This window comes from Impatiens glandulifera, chromosome 3 (genome assembly GCF_907164915.1).
Source record: "Impatiens glandulifera chromosome 3, dImpGla2.1, whole genome shotgun sequence".
NCBI classification, from domain to species: domain Eukaryota; kingdom Viridiplantae; phylum Streptophyta; class Magnoliopsida; order Ericales; family Balsaminaceae; genus Impatiens; species Impatiens glandulifera.
This window is the reverse complement of record NC_061864.1, coordinates 52,065,960-52,084,951: the sequence shown is the minus strand read 5'-3', so window position 1 is coordinate 52,084,951 and position 18,992 is coordinate 52,065,960. Positions and strand designations below refer to the sequence as shown.

At 31.3% G+C, this 18,992-nt stretch overlaps 1 protein-coding gene across 1 annotated transcript; it reads right to left on the bottom strand.

Annotated features, from left to right (window-relative positions):
* Positions 1-2,712: 2,712 nt before the first annotated feature.
* Positions 2,713-11,345, bottom strand: LOC124932308. The gene is made up of 11 exons (XM_047472926.1): positions 11,202-11,345; positions 11,007-11,095; positions 9,623-9,728; positions 8,206-8,304; positions 8,045-8,110; positions 7,859-7,975; positions 6,997-7,071; positions 5,519-5,621; positions 4,353-4,400; positions 3,698-3,819; positions 2,713-3,195 (listed from the first exon to the last, which is right to left on the bottom strand). Exons 1-11 carry the CDS (start codon positions 11,271-11,273, stop codon positions 3,097-3,099), a joined length of 996 nt encoding a protein of 331 aa, XP_047328882.1. The 5' UTR covers positions 11,274-11,345; the 3' UTR covers positions 2,713-3,096.
* Positions 11,346-18,992: the final 7,647 nt, after the last annotated feature.

Here is an 18,992-nt window from a genome sequence, read left to right as displayed (position 1 = left end):
ACAAAGAAGAAAATGAACTCTTTTATATATCATGTTTTGGAATTTTGAATAATTATGATGATTCATATTTTCATTTTAAAATATTATTTTTGAAAATGTTGAATAAAAACGAAAGCTTGATATTTTCATTTTGAAAATAAATTTTGGTTTGAATTCAATCTTGAATTTGAGCTCGAAATTAAAAATTTAGTTTTAGTTCAAACTTTCAAGTCAAGTTGAGCTTGTAGGTATATAGTCGAGTCGAACTCAAGCTCAAATTTATAAACTCGCTCGAGCTCGAGTTCAAGTCGAGCTAATAAATATTGAATTGAGTCGAGCTCGAGCTCGAGCTCAAGATGGCTTGAGCTCGACTTGACTCGATTTAATATTTATTAGCTCGAACTTGAGCTCGAACGAGTTTATAGTTTTGACCTTGAACTCAAATTACAATTTATTTTCAAAATGATAATATCTAACTTCCATACTTATTCAACGTTCAAAACATATATTCCAAAATAATAATATGAAACTATCATAATTATTCAAAATTCCAAAACACGATGGTTCAAAAATCAAAACATCAAACTACCATTATTAATCAAAATTCTAAAACATGACATTCCAAAATCAAAGTATCAAACTACAAAATTGTTTGAACATGCAATATGTCTGTCTTTTTTTCTTTAATCATAACTCGCGTACAACTACTTGCATTCAATAATATGAAGTATTTAAGTTTAACAATAATTACATAAAAAATACATGCTAATACAAATAATTAAAATTTAACCTACTTTAAAATTTAGATACCAACAAAAAAAAATCCATAGGTCTTTTTTTTCTGAAAATTACAAAATCAATTAAATAGGTGATAAAATCCAATTTGTAACATAAGAAATTATTAATGCAAACTTACTTTAATCTTCTTTCTCATTTCATTTATATGTCAAAGAACTCTCACGATGATGAACGATAAGAATTAATAGATATTTTTGGAAACGCCTCTATGTCTAGACATAGAATTAGGCTTGAGTTTGGCTAAGAAATCGAGAAATAATTTCTGAATACATTTCAAGTTACATTTTGTATGAACAAGTATATCTGAAAACTAATTTTTAATATATAAATTTTATTTTTAGTTTATAAGTTTAGTTGATATTATATTAATTTTATATTTTAAAAATATATTATCATTTATTTAATTAAAAATGACAATATTTGATTATAATTCAATGACACACTAAAAATAAATTATATTTTAAAATAATCTTACATTATATTCGAGTCTTTTAATACTAATTAATAATAGCTTGAAAATCACAATATTACTAATATGTTTATTTTTGTGTCGCCCTAATTTGAATGCTAAAAATTATATATAAATAAAATCATTTTTTCCTCGTCATCATACATATTCTCTTGCAAAATATAGTTAACGTCGTCACCATCATAATCGTAATCGTTATCCTCATCATCAATTTGATCATGTATTTTTCTTCTACCATTAATTTGAAAATATTTAATTTTTAAAATATATAAAATTTGAAAATATTTAATTATTAAAATATACCAAATATGTGAATATTAGAAACCATATATTTTTTTTTTATAATTTATGATAATGATACACTCTTATTTTTATTTTAAACATATAAAAATATTATTGTTTGATATCTTCTTCTTGGTGCAATGGGTAGGTAAACTACAAAGGTATGAGAGAGAATTGTTTATTTTTATAAAATGAGCATGTTTAACTAGAGCTGGTCAAGGTCTATGTGTTCAAATCATTTTGTATGTAAAAAGATAATAACAACAGAAAAATATCTTCGTTATTGATAATGTTCTGTCATTAAAGGGAATTAAGGACAATAAACTAGGCATATTTTATTTGTTTGTTTACCGAGTTGTGCCCCATGCCACTACTGAACTCATTTGGGATATATAAAGTTTGTTTATATACCGAGTTGTGCCCCATGCCAGTCTAGTATCGAGTCTGAATACCGAGTTGTGCCCCATGCCACTACTGAACTCATTTGGGTTCAATCTTTTCTACGTGAATTTTCATTTTCTCACCTCAACTTTCCATTGTATTGTGTGATAACATTGATGGTGTTTATCCCCTTTTCTAGCATAGCGGTAACAAAATGTGAATATTCCCAACCTCCCTAAGGTCTTGACTTCGAACCCCGTCAGGAAGCAAGTTATGTGCTGCTAATGTTCTAAAAAAACATTGATGCTGTTTTTCTCACTATCAATCCAATTTTTCATTTTGTACGAAAAATATAAAGATTGATTTCAATTTGTTCGTGAAACGTGTTGCTTTAAAATCTCTTAATTCAATACATAACTACACATGATATTGACATTCTCACTAAAAGAAATTGCAACAAATCAGTTCAATTTATTGAGTAATAAATTCACATGAGCTCCAGTTTCGTTTAAGAGAAGTTTATTAAAACTCTATAATTAAAAACTTTTAATGTTTAAGTTTATTAGAATTCTTTTTTATTATCTTTACCTTTTTATAAATTCTTACTCAATCTTATCTGTGTGTAATTGTATCTCATTTAACTTGAACAAATGATTTAAAAAAGACAATTAAAGAAAGAAAATAAACTTATATAAAAATGAGGGCAGTTCAAACTAGTTTTGGTTCAAATAATATAAAAAATTTGGCCATGGTCTAAATATTAACATTCAATTTAAAAAAATCATCTTTAAAACTTATTCATGTAATAAGAAAAAATCATATTATTTAATAATAGGTCATCTTTTTCCCAAGAAAAGTAACATTTAGAAACAATTAATTATCCATTTTTGGATTACATACTCTTATATACACTTTTTTGTTCAAGTTAAAAACTTGAAAAGGAATTATTAATATTAAGATTTATCGCAAATGTGAATCAAACAACCATAAAAATTAATAACATCCTCGTAATCTTCATTATACAAGTGCATTTGTGTTGGCACGGTAATTTCCCCCACAGAAGGAGAATTTTTTTCTCGAGCCATTTTCTAATCTTACGATTTGATATACTCATGTATCACTAATGGTATGTCCAAATTTTATGCTTCAAAATCTCCAAAGGAACTAATTTGTACTCAAGTTGTTCCTCATGGTGTTCCCCTAAGTACTTGGACAATCTCCTCCACTCTAGATTGAATACCCTTTAGATATTCTATAAGTATTCTTTGCTGGTACGAACCGCCCTCCTGTAAAGACAGAACAAACATCAAGCAAATCTAGAATTTTTAAACTGAATTTAAACAAGAAATTGTCAACAAATTTATAATATATGTCTACTTAAGATATGTTTTAGAACATTATTGATTTAGATGGATGACATACTTGACAAAAGAAAAGTGTTTCAAGTAAGAAAAATATGATGTTTTCTCGTCCAATATCAGATTCATGTCCAGAAATTGTTTCTAAATGGGCGAGAAATTTGTTCATGAACCTGTCTAGGGAAACTTCTGGGTTTGAATCGAAGTGATAAACTGTTAACAAATTTCTTTTGAAACATTTTTTTGTCAAGTATTTCATCTGGATATAAATCAAAATAAGATCACGTTTGAAAATAAAACTTAGTTAGACACTTATTCATTACGGTTTGTCAGATTCGTATTAAGACTGGGGTTTTTTCGAACTTGATTTGTCCAGAACCAAATGCAGAAGTGTTTCTAAGCGAATCAAGCTAAGGGAGAAGATATATACCGTTCGGATCAAGGTTCGCTCTATACGTTTCCTAATTACAGAATACAGTTCGTCTGGGGAGATATTGCCTTTGCCAACACTCAACCCGTTGATCAATTGCTTATTCCATTCTTCTTCAGGAGCTGCATCCAGAATCAGAAGTGATATCTGTTACTGAATATGAACATAATTTGGGTTGAAAGGGAATAATATTAATTAATCCCATTTGAAAACACTTTCTTAAGCTGGAGCTAAATCTGAGTCTGGATGAAAAAATGTCAGATATTTATTAGAAACACTTTTTCTTTAGGTATTTAGATGTCATAATGTTCTGAAATAAGAATTAATTATACATATAGTCACAAAATTTGTTGATATTTTCTCGTTCAAATCCAGACCCACATACAAATCCAAAGAGTGTTTCCAAATGAGCCTACACATCAATCAAAGTATCAAAAAATTCTTCTTTTTCTGTTACATTAAATGCTACAAACAAGATGAGAAACACACAAAAGAAATGGCGTTGATAAAGATTTAATTTAATTTATTATACTATTTAGGTTAGAAATTATTTTAGTTGAAATAGATTTTTGTATATATAAAAATAATATAAAACGTCTATAATATAAACAGTGTCACAAGGGAATTGCAAATATTGTAAGAACTTAGGAGGTACCTTTGATTATTGTTTCAAGAAACTCCTCAGCTTTCAACACTTGGTTTCCTGCAAAAATAAAATAGGAACCAGATTATGAGGCATTTCATAGGTGGATATATCATAAATGAATTCAATTCCAACCATTTTATGTAAAATGATTTTTCATTATTTCATCTGATCATTTCAGGTAAAATGAATATAAATATTGCTTCATTAACTTATAAAAAAAACTACACCGTTAAGTCAATCATATGGGTGCTGGCTTGGAACTTTTTTATTTTTCTAAATCTAAACCTTGGCTTAAAAACTGAAATAATAAAAAAAATGTCTGAACAAAGAACAAATGGAAGTTTCTTATTCAAGCCAAACTCAGCAGTCACCAAGTTCAAGAAGGCAGAAGCAATGTCATAACGACAAATTTGCTTCTGAACTTTTAAGTAAGTTGGATTTTACTCTCTATAATAGATTCTGTCTTTCTAAGAGAGAGTAAAATCCTAACTTACTTACAAGTTGAAGAGTCTGGACGAAAAAACATCCATAAATTTTCATAGAAACATTTATTTTGTCAAGTATCTCATAGTTTGAATGTTGGTTTAGATGAAATAATGTTATGCAATATAGTTTAATTATACATATATTCACAAATTTGTAGACATTTTATCGACTAAACCTAGATCTAGATCCAAAAAGTGTTTTCAAATGGCCCAAATTATCTCATCTAATGAGCAACAATAAGTGCAAAAAACATCCCCTCTTCTAGCCTAGCTGGCAAGGAGAGGTGAATATTTCCAGCCTCTTTGAGAGGTCCTGGGTTCGAGTCCGTCAAGCACCAAATTCTGCACTTAGTTAAGTGTGCGGGCTATTTACTTAACCCCTTGTGGTCACATTTTTTTCCCAAAAGAAGTGCAGAAAACATAAAATGTTATCAACTATTGCGACATTCAAAGAAAAAAAAAAGTAGCTTCGAGGAGCAAACTAGTAAATCCAAGCTGAGTTAGTGAATAATAATTACTGCTACTACTCCCCTGATTGTTTAGAAGAAAAACTTGTTGATACTCATTGAGTGAAATAACACAAAAACAAAAATAGTCCATCAAATTGACTGCAAAGTAAATGAGCAAATACTACTACTGTTTTATTCAGAAAATGCTTGAATTCATAAAAGAAAAGAATTATGTGCAAACCTTTTTTGGCATAAGTTCGCTTAGAGAGGATTATGGAAGCATAGAGTTGCAAGACTTTTTGTAACATAGCTTGCAAACCTGGCTTGTCTTCATCTTCTTTTGCCTGAAAGGGAGAGTAGGTATTTATTTCTAATTGAAAAGTAACAAAGATTATTAGTATTATTGTGGCACAAAAGAGGAGAAATACAAAGTTAAATAAGCTCGCTTGTTTTGCTAAGAAGGCATTTATTCAATGCCAAAAAGGGAGTTCAAAGGACCAGAAGCTCGAGAATTAAATTATTGAAGTTGATTAAGAGGAGGTGGATGTGGAAGGCTTTTCTTATGCACATTACAATCAATGTGTTTCAAGTTGAAATCGAACTTCAGAAGTCTCTAAGTTCAAGACTCAGCCTTTCAGTGGAATCTTGGTGAGATTATTTTTCGATTGACAATGTTTTTGGTGTATTTTTAGTATGATACCTTTCTTTAGCCAGCTTGTTGATGTATTTCCCCTTTTCTCTTTCTTTTGTTTTTTTTTTCATTTTCAGTTAATTTTGTTCATGTTTGTATTGTAAGAAGTCGTTTTCGGGATATGTCGCAATTGCCGACTTCTTTCCCAATACAAAAAATTTTCAAGAAAAGGAAAATTGGTATTCAGAATGCCACAAAATTGCAGTTATGAAATGAGAACGGTTTTGTATGAATTCAAATGGAGAACCATGTGAAAATTTTCACCAGGATACAGGCCATTCTGAATTGTTGATTGAGAAGGCATAATAGTAGCATCTTTAGACGAAGAAAAAACTGAACCGAATTAAAGTCTCATTAGCATTGTCATGAACAAGTTGAGTTAACCATGCTTCCCAATTGTTCCAGATTATTACAACTTCAAATAGTGCAGATACATGGTGCAGTCTATTTATTTTAAAACAGCAAGCCTATACTTGTTTGTAAGGATGAAACAGATCATATTGGGCTGTTATGTTATAGACTTTTTCATGTTGATCGTGATGCAGAAAACTTATACATTTGTTATATTTTCCAGTGATCTAGAAAAAATCTAACATGATCAAGAAAAAAAATCTACATTTGTTATGTTTTCCAATAATCTAGAAAAAATCTGACATGATCAATAAAAAAATCAACATTTGTTAAGTTTTCCAATGATCTAGAAAAATTCTGACATGATCATGAAAAATGATGCAATAATTACACTATAATCTGGATCGTGATCTAAAAATTAATTTGTATAGCAATTAAAACAACAAAAATACACTATGAACATGATACAAAAAAGTATCCTATACTAAACGGAAAAAATATATCTCAATATGACTGATTTTGTCACATATTTTTGTGACAATACTAATTTCCCAATAGGCTAGGTACAAAAGCGGCACGGAAAAGTCTTCTTTTGCTACAGATAATTTATATTATTTCAGAATTTAGATTAGGTGTTGACTAATATGTAATGAAACTAGGCAATTAGATTAACTCACTTGTCGTAATTGTGCATTAACTTCTGAGAGGAATCCTTCATCCAGTTGCCCTTCTTTCTCTCTTTGATATATTTCCTGATAATCCATGATGAAAACACTTACAATAATATTCCAATAGCAAATAATAATCTTAAACCCATGCAATACAAGTTCCTGCTAATCATAAAGATTGCTTAATGTAGTCTTTCTCAGATGTCACTGGAATTAGGTTTAATAGACACCTTTTGTTATGTTGAGAACTGTTTAATATGTCTCTTTAGAAGACAAGAGACTCTTAAATGACAATTCAAATTCTAAACTTCCAGATCACTTGAAGCAAACAAGCCCCATTAGGAAACATTTTTTTGTTCTTCTTTTAAGAAAAATAGTAAAAATTCCATTAATAATCATACTAACGCGAAATCGCATCAGATATGAATGGAAGACAAACCAAGTAAGTACAAGCTATGACATATGTAGTCTTCAATTCAAAGAAAGAAAACATCAGAAGTCACAAACGTTTGGATCTAGATACACAAACATTTGGAAACTAAACATAGTCAGAGACAAATTAAAAAATGTATTGGTTGATTCTTATCTGGATCTGGATACTAATAAGAAAACAAAAATTATAAGCGTTTCCAAATGAGTTGAAATCTTTTTTGTTCTTCCTTAAGGGATGAGTCAATTTTGAACCTTAAACTGACTTTATGAATGAAATGTAAAAACAGTAATAGTAAGTCATGAATACATAAAGTTAAATTCAAGATCTAGATAGAAGAGAAAATCAATAAATTCTAATATAGAAGCCAAATCTTATTCATCGAATAACACACAAGAGCAAAAAAATCATTAAGTAACAAGGTTGAAAACAGAATTATACTTTCTCCATAAGCTTGAGGCCTGCAGGATCTCGAGGAGGCCAAGTAATTTCCTCCTCCTCGTCAACTACAGGTTTTAAAATTGCTTTCAAGATGTCTGTAAATGATTCTATTTTTTCCTGCAAGGAGAAAACCTGTGAGATGATAACAAAAATGTTGTTACCAAATAGTGAAGGACAGAGAAATACATTGGTTTTATGAACAATGCGGTCTACTATGGTCATTACTGATGAAGCCAGTTCTTCATAGTCTTTCTGCAATATAAATCACCCCAAAATAATATTTATTTAAAATAACACACTAACAAAAGTAATATTTGAAAAGCTTATGAACCAAATTAAAACCATGCTTTATCATCCTCAGACTTGCAGGTCTCCGATCTTGTTGCAAGTCGTATCCAAAAGCTCTCATCAAAGGCAAAGATATTTTCAGCAACGAGATTCTGAATCTGTAGTGTAAATAACCCAAACAATGACCTCAAAAGGTTTAAGAAATGAATCAAATAAATGAGGTAGAGGTGGCTGGCATCATGCAGTGTAATATAAATAATTTTGCTGATTGAAGATGAATATATATATATGAGAACACAAAAATGTTACTCTAATGTCCGGAAATACATCAATGTGCAAAACAAAATAATAGTTGTACTGTTCAATAATTGGGGGCTCTTGTGAAACTCGTTGAATATGGAATGGGTTATGCCTGGGTTGGTATTTGCAAGAAGCTTCAGTTCAACAAGAAAATATTTGAAAACCAAGTTTTATCGTAGAGGACTTTGGATAATAAGGCCCCGCCCCGCAAGTATGGTCATGACTCATGAGCTCCATTTACATGATTTCAACCAAGGTAAGGACTAGGTCTCATGTTACCTCTGCAACGGGGGTATTGTGGATCTCTTGAAGAAGATCAAGAGCAGATGAAGTCTTTTGGACCTCTCTTGTTGGCGTTGACATTGTTGTTGTTTTTTCGTTTCTTGTCGTTTTTTAGTTTCCAACTTACTTTTGCCTAGTGTTTTATTCTTTTTTTGGATATTTGTTTTGTGTTTTTATCGTTATTGCTTAAATGAGGACACTACGAGGTGGAATGAATGGTTGAGGCAGAGGGTGAGGGAGAGCTCGGCTAAGTTATCCCGCCGATCTGGTCGAAGCGGACTTTTTATGCAGTGACCTTTAAAAAAACTATGCCAAAAAGAAACTACTAATTATTAACTATTTCATAATCGATGTTAAAAATCTCCTACAAGATTATCCATTGGTGCCTAGAGCCCTAAACTGATTTCATTGCCCACTGTTCATGTCTAAATGGCAGTCCTTACATTCAACTTTTCATGAATATGTGGTCTGAACTCCGTAAACCCTCAAATCACAATTGTAGATTATCCATTGGTTCCTAGAGCCCAAAACTAATTTCCTTGCACACTGTTCATAGACAAATGGCAGTCCTTATATTCAATTTTTCATGAATATTAGGTCCGAATTCCGTAAACCCTCAAAAATTGCAATTGTAACATTGCATATAGGCACGCCATTTGCTATGATATTATTCATGCTACCATATGCCATATGAGATTCATAGATAGGTCCACTACCACATCAATAGGAAATCTAGCAAATTTAGGAGATAAGAAACTCTGATTGACAAAGTAGCAAGTATGTGAAACAAATCTTCATTTGAATTTGTTTCACCATATTTAATTCTCAGATAATTATAAAAGTAGACAAAATGGAAGAATTGATCTAAATGAATGAATTTATGAACAAACGCACCTCATTTGGGTTTGCTTCCCTCAATTTATCTATCAGATAATCCAACTCCACAGTCTTCTTAAATGATTCTTCAGCACCTTTATTGACTGCATAGATCAAAGTTTGCCTGTTTATTATGTTCAGAAGAGTCATATATTACTCAAGGATCCACCATTAGAAATATATACAACAAACTAATACGAAGAAAAATAGTTAGGAAAATGATACTCATAAATCCCTCCATGTTTGCAATAGACCTTAGCCTTACTGCACCCCAATAAGTCTTAGCCTTACCCACACAAAAACGTAAAACAAAGTAAATAAAGACAAACAAAAGGAGAATAAGGAAACTTGGCTTCTGAAAATTAAGCGCGTGTGGGTAGGTGCAAGTTTTTTTCTTAACCAGGGTTTAGTCCCTAGAGGATGTAGTACAACATCCCACCATTATGACCCCTCACCCCCACTTCAATCAAGATGCTTTTGAATTCTGACCAGAAGCTGCAAGATTCATGCCAAAAGCTTTGTAGGATCTACACATTCTAAACTGTGAACTTTTACTCATGCCTTGTGACAGGGTTATCCTAAGAGAAGGAGAAGACATAACCCAACAGGACTACATTGTCTATCTATTCTCTAAAATTTAGTGCAGACAAGAACAAATTTGACAGCACATTGTCCAAAGTAAAGCAGGTAAAATTATCATGGAACACCACAAGTCCTCTAACTGCAGAATTCATAGGGAAAGTATGCAACAAGGCACATTAACTTTGATTTACAACTGCAAATTTAAAATGGTTTATGTAAGCTTTGTAAAAGGATGTCCATGGACCATGGTATATTCTATACTTCCGCTTAACTACTTACCTTACAGGAAACACTATCCAATACTAACTAAGCTGTTTCTAGACTGGTTCAAAATCTTATACCATCTAGAAACTAATTTGTATACCAAATGAAATAACAAAAAATACACTATAGATAATGATCCATAAAAGAAAAAAAATCAATTTTAACTTTGACGATTTTCAAATGAGAGATTTTGACAAAGATGATAACAAACTACTAGTTTCCAAATAGGCTGTGACCAAAGCAGCTTTCCACTTCAAATAAACAAGAACCCATGATAGCTTCATCAGTTAGCTGATTATTGTTACAAGGATTCAGGAAAAAACAGCTGTGAATCCCTAAGTTCAAATTATAATACCACATTACTGCAATTCCAATTCTACCCATTCATTGAATCCTCTATAAGACCATAACATATATTACAAACCAAGTTAATCAATTCAATTATCTTGGCCAAGTAAAACCTGAAAATAACCTCTCTATAATCAAGTGATAATTAAGGTAAACTCCTACCATTATTCCATAACAAGAGAATTATCAGAAGAACCAAACATAATACCTCGAGTTTGGAGTCAAACCATCACATGGAGATAATTTCAGCTTCCTGATTTCTTTTCCTGAAAAGTTCCAATAGGAGGACATAGAACTCTGCACTTCGCAACAACAGAAGAAGAATTTCACAGTTAGAAGATGGAATTAGAAGCTAGAAAAATTTACAGACGGTGGCAAGAGAGAAAGAGAGGTACATCCATACAGGGTAACGGTTAGAAATAGGATTGAACCATCGTAAAGGACCAGAAGCCGTTGCATAGAACAAAGTCGCCATTTCGATACTGGAGAGAGGACCTGCAATAGCTAGCTATATGAGTCATATCACCAAGACCAGTGAACCGTCGAGAACCACATATTTTTCGATAATGGCTCCGGTTTTATTTTTTTATATTTGGTCATAAAGCTAAATTGGCCCTAAAGTATTTGGTATATTAAAATTAGAACAATGTTACCTCCAATCGATGACATTTTTCTTGAGAATGGTCTCGGATGCTGTCTTAATATATCAATATTTCTCTTGCAAAAGCTTCCTCAAGGACATTGATTCTACATATGGTTTTAGATGTAAAATGTTTTTATTGTCAATTATTAAGATAACTCGGAATTCTTCTACGGTTTGGCACATGGGTCTTTCTCCCATATAGTAAACCCGTCCCATATGACTCCACCCCCTCTGCATTTGCATCATGAAGGTGTGGTTTATCTTGAAGTTTGTGAACCTCATGATGGGGATTAATCCATAAATTCCATGGTTTGTGTAAATTATCAATCTATGGACCAGTTCAATATCCTTCAACATGGACATCGTATATTTTTTTGTAAACAAACTTTATATATTTTTTTGTTTTATCCTATGGTTAAGGTTAAAGTATTATAATTAATTAAAACCCTTCACATAATCACTTATTTAATCAAAAGTTAATTAAAAAAAATTGTAAGCACTAAATATTTACATCCCAATTTATAATATTAAAATAATTATTTTTTAAATAAATAAAGTCAAAATAATTAACCCATGGCCAAAAAACATTTAAAACAATTAATTAAGATTAATTATTATACTAATTAATTAATTTAATTAAGGTTTATGGCCTAAATAAAAAATAAAATTATTTGAGATAAATGTTTTATCCCATATTATCTTAAAATAATTTTAGAAAAATTAAAGAACAAAAATAAATTATTAAAATATTTGACATATTTATTTTAATATTTTGTATATTTAAAAAGAGCAAAATTAAAGCTAAAAGGTGAAAGAAAAATCAATTTTAAATAAACCCTTAAGGATTTAATATATATATTTATATATGTGTGTGATCATGTGTGCTAAAGGAACTAGCATGTAGCTAGTGCATTTGCACGATTAATAAAATAAAACTGAGAAAAAAAATTACGGTTAAAATGTGATAGCATTTTTAATTTACTCTCACATATATATCCAAATTAACCACAACTCTTGACCCGACAATCCGGACACTTTGAAAATTAAGCATCATTTATATTAGTTAGTTAAAAAGTTGAACTTATTTTGTTAAAACGTCTCGCGTTCATCAAATTTGGTGTTGAATTTAAATTATAAAATTTTATTAGCCTGGTTAGTTAAATGGTTATACTTGTTTATTTATGTTGCAAGTTCAAAATATAACTATAGTATTTTTAATTTTATTTTTAACCGTTTTAAGTTTATGGGCGGGTCAACCCACAATCCGACCCAAGTATTCATTTACTCTCACATATATATCCAAATTAACCACATCTCTCGACCCGACAATCCGGACACATTAAAAATTAAGCATCATTATATATATATATATATAGATTAGTTGCAGCGCACGCTAGGACCATCCCTAGGATGCCTTCGTGTAGCCGATTGTAGCTAGAGCAGCGCGCGCCCGTGCCTCAACGGATCAACAAATGACCCGTTAGCTGGAACGCTAACTGAGCGCCCAAATGCCAACGACAAAGGATGGACCGCTACCGGAGTGCGTCCTAGCATCAAAACAACGTTGTTTTTGGCTCCGATCTTATTCTTCATCGCGACTGCTGTCTAGATAAGCTTGAAGATTTGTGACGGTCTTCTCTTTTTGGAACTCAGCAATTGGTCGACGACTTTGACTGATTCAAAACCCAGAATAATTACCCTATGATGGTGATAATTCCCCCTACAAGAATAGGAATGAATCATCCTTATTCCGGCCAGTTGCCTGAAGAACAAACAAAACATCATTAATGACTTTTAACTGATTTAGTCCACTTGAGGCCATCAACCGTCTTAAGGATGCTATAAATAGCTCCCCAAATTCATTCTCAATAGAAAGAACTAACACACAAACCCCAAATCGAAGAAAATAAAAAATTCACCATTAAAACTTGAAGCTTTCAGATTTTTCAGATTTTCCTGTTTGAGGCCTTAAAGCTTGGATCTGAGCATCCAGAAAGCTTCCCTAAGGATCAATGAATATTCTTCAATCATTGGTAAGGTTCCAATCACCCTCTAATTCATATTTACAGTTTGAATTTGAAATTTTTTATATTTCAAATTGCATAAGATTGTATGGTTGTTATTTGTGGTGTTTATGGTTGAAAATTCATCCCTAGATGATTTAGAAACTATCTGGATAGGATAGAAGCGATTAATCGATCTAAATAATAAAAACCTAAATTTGAATTTTAAAAATAAAAAAATACGGGTTTGCTTTTCTTGGGTTATTTTTGCTGAATCACAGCCTAGAAAGCTTCTCAACATGATTGTAATGATGTTGAGCAACTATTTGAATCATGTTTTATCCATCCTAATCATGTTTGATCAAAATAAAAAAATTTCAAAATAAATTGAATTATTTAAGTTCTTGAATTGGTCAAAACGAACAACCAATATTCTTATTTTGGTACCAATCAAGTATATATAGTATACGGAAGCTATTGGATAACTCCTTTCACTTCAAAACAACTTTAAAATAAAAAACCCAATTTTTTATCACAAAATGTTTTAAATAAAATGATCATCATCTAGGTCGATCCATACCTTGAGATGATGATCAGCATGTTCTTGGGAGCTTTGTGAAGCTACCCAAGCTCTTAGATCAAAGAATTATAGCTAAAAAATGAATTTAAAAACTTGCACTTTTGTGTTCTTGAGGACTGTGGATTTTTAGCCTAGGATTGAGAGATCCGGCCCAGAATCATCGGTCTAGACCGTAACCTAGGACCGAGATCTCCCGAACCCAAGACTGAGGGACTTAGCCCATAACTAGTCCAGGACCGAGAGTTTATACACCTTGACCGAATAACTTAGCCCTATGATACTCCGAGACGGATAGGTTTATATACCTAGACTGTTAAGACCAGCCAAGGACCGAGTGTCCTTAGCACCCAGATCGAGAAACTTCGGCACCTAAACCAAAAATCCTAAACCTCGGCCGAGAGCTTCCTGAACCCGGACCGAGGGTCTTTTGACCTCGACCAATAAAAACGAACCCCAAGCTTAAGACTCTGGTCCTAAATCTGTTTGGTTCCACTTCCAGAATCCAAGATTATTTTTGTAATTTTGGGAATCCAAATCATTTTATAAAAATTACGAAAAATTATAAAAAGAATTTTAAATATTTTGGGATATTTCCACAAAATTATTTTGATAAAGGCTCATTTTAAACCCCTAATGCCTTTAAAAATGACTGATATTCTTCAGGTATTTCCTAGCTAGTTATAATCCGCAATAGCTACCATAATTTAAATATGATGTTTCAATACTTTAAATAACGCTAAACCTAGAAACATGACTAGGATCGAAAAAATAAACGGTTAAAACTCAAATGTTATAAAACTGATTTTCAAATGACAACTTTATAATTAGAGACCATTTTTAAAACGGGTACGGAGGATGAAGCGTGAAGTCCTTTCTTGAGTATCGCCAAACTACGAACTAAAAAAAACTTTAGTCAATACATTTGTATACGTATGCCAACTTTGGCGATTTTGTTTCAAAATAAATAATCTTTTAAATTAATTATGTTTAATTGATTTAAACTAAAGGATTTTCTAAAAAAATAATCAAATAGTGATTTGATTATCATAAATCCACTAATTATTTAAAATTGAACCCCGGGATTAATTATTTTTATTTAGTTTTAAAAAGCTGTCAGGAATCAGCAACATCTTTTAAAAATAATGTTTTATTTTAAAAGAAAATTCATGACACGCAAACCGAGGTTGAAGTTCTTGAACCTCGAGCTTTCCATGAAACCGATACCAAAAGGGTTTTTTCAGGGTTTACAAAACTACTTAAACAAAAGTTCAAATTTTCGTCAATCATAAAAATAACGTTTTCCTCTAAAAAATTATTTTATTATTTAAGGTGATATTAAATGATAAAACACCTTAAATATATTAAGTATGACAAAACCCTTGTGTTTCTATAACTTAGGTCAATTATCACCTTAATTTTATCGAAATTTGAGATTAACTTTTCTTGAAAATTCAATTATTTCAAAGATAATTATTTATAAATTATAAAAACAAGGGGTGAAAAATGAGTGTCTACAATTTCACATTTTTAATCAGCCTAAAAGGTGGACTATCGGTAGAGTTCCATCTTTTAAAAATCAAAGATGGGATTCGATATTATCCCTACAACAATCACGACAAAGAAGATGATCGGGGCATTAAACGACATCATTTTGGGCGAGAACGTGGACTTTGAGCGGTCCGTTGGTGTTCTGTCACGGTTTTGATGCGTTTCGGCATTCCGTCCGCGTTTTAGCTAACAGATCGTTAATTGACCATGTGCGTTCCTTCCGTTGCAACTATCGGATGGCTGTGGTTTTAGTTGTAGCCTCTTCACAGAATTTCGGCTACACCCGATTACAAATTTTATTTTTATTTAAAACTTTAAGGGTTTGTTTGAAATTGATTTTTCTTTCACTCTTTTGGATATAATTTCAATATTTTAAAATACACAAAATATTATAATAAATATGACAAATATTTTGCCAATTTATTTTATTTATTTATTTGTATATTTTTAGGTTAAATAAATAATTCTTGGGGATGAAATGGGTATCACATTTCATTCTGAATTATTTATTTTAATCCCTTGATTTTTTTGCTTAAATTATTTTAAGATAAAATGAGTACAACATTTAGCGCAAATAATTTTATTTTTTGATTGGGCCATTTTTCCTTAATTAATTAAATTTTATTTATCACAATAATTAATCTAATTAATTGTTTTAATTAAGTTTTGGCCTTAGGGTTAATTATTTTGATTTTATTTATTCGAAAATAAATCAAAATAATTATTTTAATTTTATAAATTGGGTATGAAGATTTTTAGTGCTTACATGCACATATTACTCCCTTAGACTTTGTAAACAATTTATTCTTCTCTTTACAGAACCACGTATTCACTCCATGTCATTTCATTAAGAATATATCTAACAAACAAATGAGCTTTGTTTAGCACGAAATTCACAACTCTTCATGGAATTCTTCCTACCTCTTCGTCAACAAATGCACGAGCGTCACTTGGCCAAGAATTCTCGACTCTTTGAAATATTGACGAATACACGAGTTTCATTAAAATTAGAATCCAGGACTCTTCGTGGCTTTCCTCTTATACTTTGGTCGAGAAATGCACGAGCGTCATTTTATATTTGAATCCACAATTCTTCGAGGAATTCTTTTCATCGTCGATGCACGTGCGTCACTCAACTTAGAGTTCACGACCCTTTGTGGAACTCTTCCTACTCCTTCATCCACAAACACACACACATTACTCAATTTAGGGTTCACAACTCTTCATATAATTCCTTGTATCCATCATCTACAAACGTGCAGGTTTCGGCCTTTTGTGAATTTTTTTCCTACCCATTGTTGACGAATACAAGAGCATCTTTCAAACTCAGAATTTATGACTCTTTGTGACATTCTTTTTATTCTTTCTCTCCGTATGCACGTACATTGATTCATAAATGCATCATCCTTCCTTTTATCATTTCTCGCAAGAATAAGGGCATCACTCAACTTAGATCCACGATATCTCTTTCCACTCTTCTCTAATTTTCTCATTTTATAAGAATACGTAGGCAATCTCTCACAAAGTTTGTCACAATAAAACAAAAAAACAAAAAATAAAAGATATCAATGTAATCTCGAACTATGTTTCACTTCATTTCTCCTTTTATGAAAATACGTAGATAACCTCTCATGGGGTACAATTAAAATAAAAATAAAAAACGTTTTAGTCATAGATTTAAGGAAGGATGACGTCTCTTGAATCCTCTATCCTAAAAGGGCATCGTAGGAAAAGACAAAATATGGAATGAAGATTTAGGAAACGAGTAAGGATGCGGGAAAAGTCATTTGTTCCATTAATTGCCTCTTGAAAAGCCAATGTACCTTTTGATATTCGAGTAAGGTTCTCTATAGTTTGATCTTTCTCAAAGCCTTATGTGAGCATAAACTACTAATGTTTAAGAGGGAACTCTTAGAAGATGAACGTCCAAACTCGAAACTATGTTGTCAACGGAGGTGGTGTCTTGTCTTGGACAGAGGTCATGTGCAAGGAGTTATGGCATTATAAAAGAAAAAATATATTAATCAAGACTGTGTTGGTTGAGATAGTGAAATTACCACTTGTATCAACACAATTGTCAAGTTTGACAAAAGCAAGAACAAATTGTTTTGATTCTACCAGATATACTCAGTCATCAAGAAAAGAGACAAAAAAGAAAAAGGTAAATACTTAAAGAGGTGAAGATATTAAAATCACCATTTGTTGTTCATCTAAAAAATTATCTAATTTACGAATGCAAGAAAACAAATTTACCGATTTTATCTAATATACCCTGAGTATAAAGAAAACTAAAAGTTCTCAAAGCTCAAAGCACAATAACCATTAAATTTGAGAAGTGAGACTAAACCCCATGACATATGGTTGAAAGATTAAGCGTAATCTAAATGACGAAGCAATATTCGAGCAAACAAATCCTTTGAAGAAAGCTCAGGGGGAAACGTTTGTACAAGAGACTGAATTTATATTTGACGACCTTTATCTCGAATAACACTAGTTGTATGTGTCCCCTCTGTGAAATGTTCTGAAGAACGATGTACAAAACCAATTCCTGAAAATGTCTTAATTTGACTTCACTAAACGTTGAAAAGATGTGGAAAAGATGTTAACACCTAGAAGGTTAAAAGGTTTTAATGCCTTACTCGAAAACAAAATGACAATAACCAAAAACCCTATATCAACAATATGAGCATTTTTATTAAAATAAAATGATGATAAAATAAATTAAAAATAAATCAAAAGATCCTATTCCTATATTAGGGGTATTTTATTTAAAAATAAAATGAATTAAAACCAACAAAAATGAACAAAGACTCCTATATTTTCCACCCATTATGAATGTGTGGAAACAATATCTTTAGGATTAAAAACGATTATAAACGATTGAGTGATTCATTTTTCTTTTGATTCCTAGAGATACAAACGTTTTTTTCCCGATAAATCATGTTGAAAATCGTCTTCATTTTAGGCATTGTATGCATCTAACTTTGAAGTATTGTCTCGAATAGTACTTGCTTGGAGTTACTATGGGGTTGACTTTGTTTTGTCCAATCCTAGTGTATCGTTCCAAGTTGTACTCGTCTAGAGTCATTATGGTTGACGTCAATTCGCTAATTTAGAAGTATCATCCCAAATAGTACTCTTCCAGAGTTACTATGATGTCTTGATATATATATATTTCTTCAATTTCAAGATAAATGAAACTAATCCATCCATGAGGATTTGTATTTGACATTGTTGGAAGCCTTGTTGTAGAATAGTCAATCAACAACTATCGTGTAGATAGGTAATCAATTTCAAGAGCAATAAAACTAATTTATCTAAGGATTTGTATGTGACACTGTTAAGAGTCATGTTGAAGAATAGTCAATCCATGACTATAGAGTAGAAGGATAACTAATTTCAAGAGCAATGAAACTCATC

What these genes read in the sequence shown, in the direction of transcription:
- LOC124932308 (XM_047472926.1), bottom strand. Translation starts at nt 11,273, where the DNA reads ATGGCGACTTTGTTCTATGCAACGGCTTCTGGTCCTTTACGATGGTTC. An exon ending in TTAATGCACAATTACGACAA is followed by an intron (nt 5,622 to 6,996) that starts GTGAGTTAATCT and finishes TCTCCCTTTCAG; the next exon opens with GCAAAAGAAGATGAAGACAA. An exon ending in GCGAACTTATGCCAAAAAAG is followed by an intron (nt 4,401 to 5,518) that starts GTTTGCACATAA and finishes TTATTTTTGCAG; the next exon opens with GAAACCAAGTGTTGAAAGCT.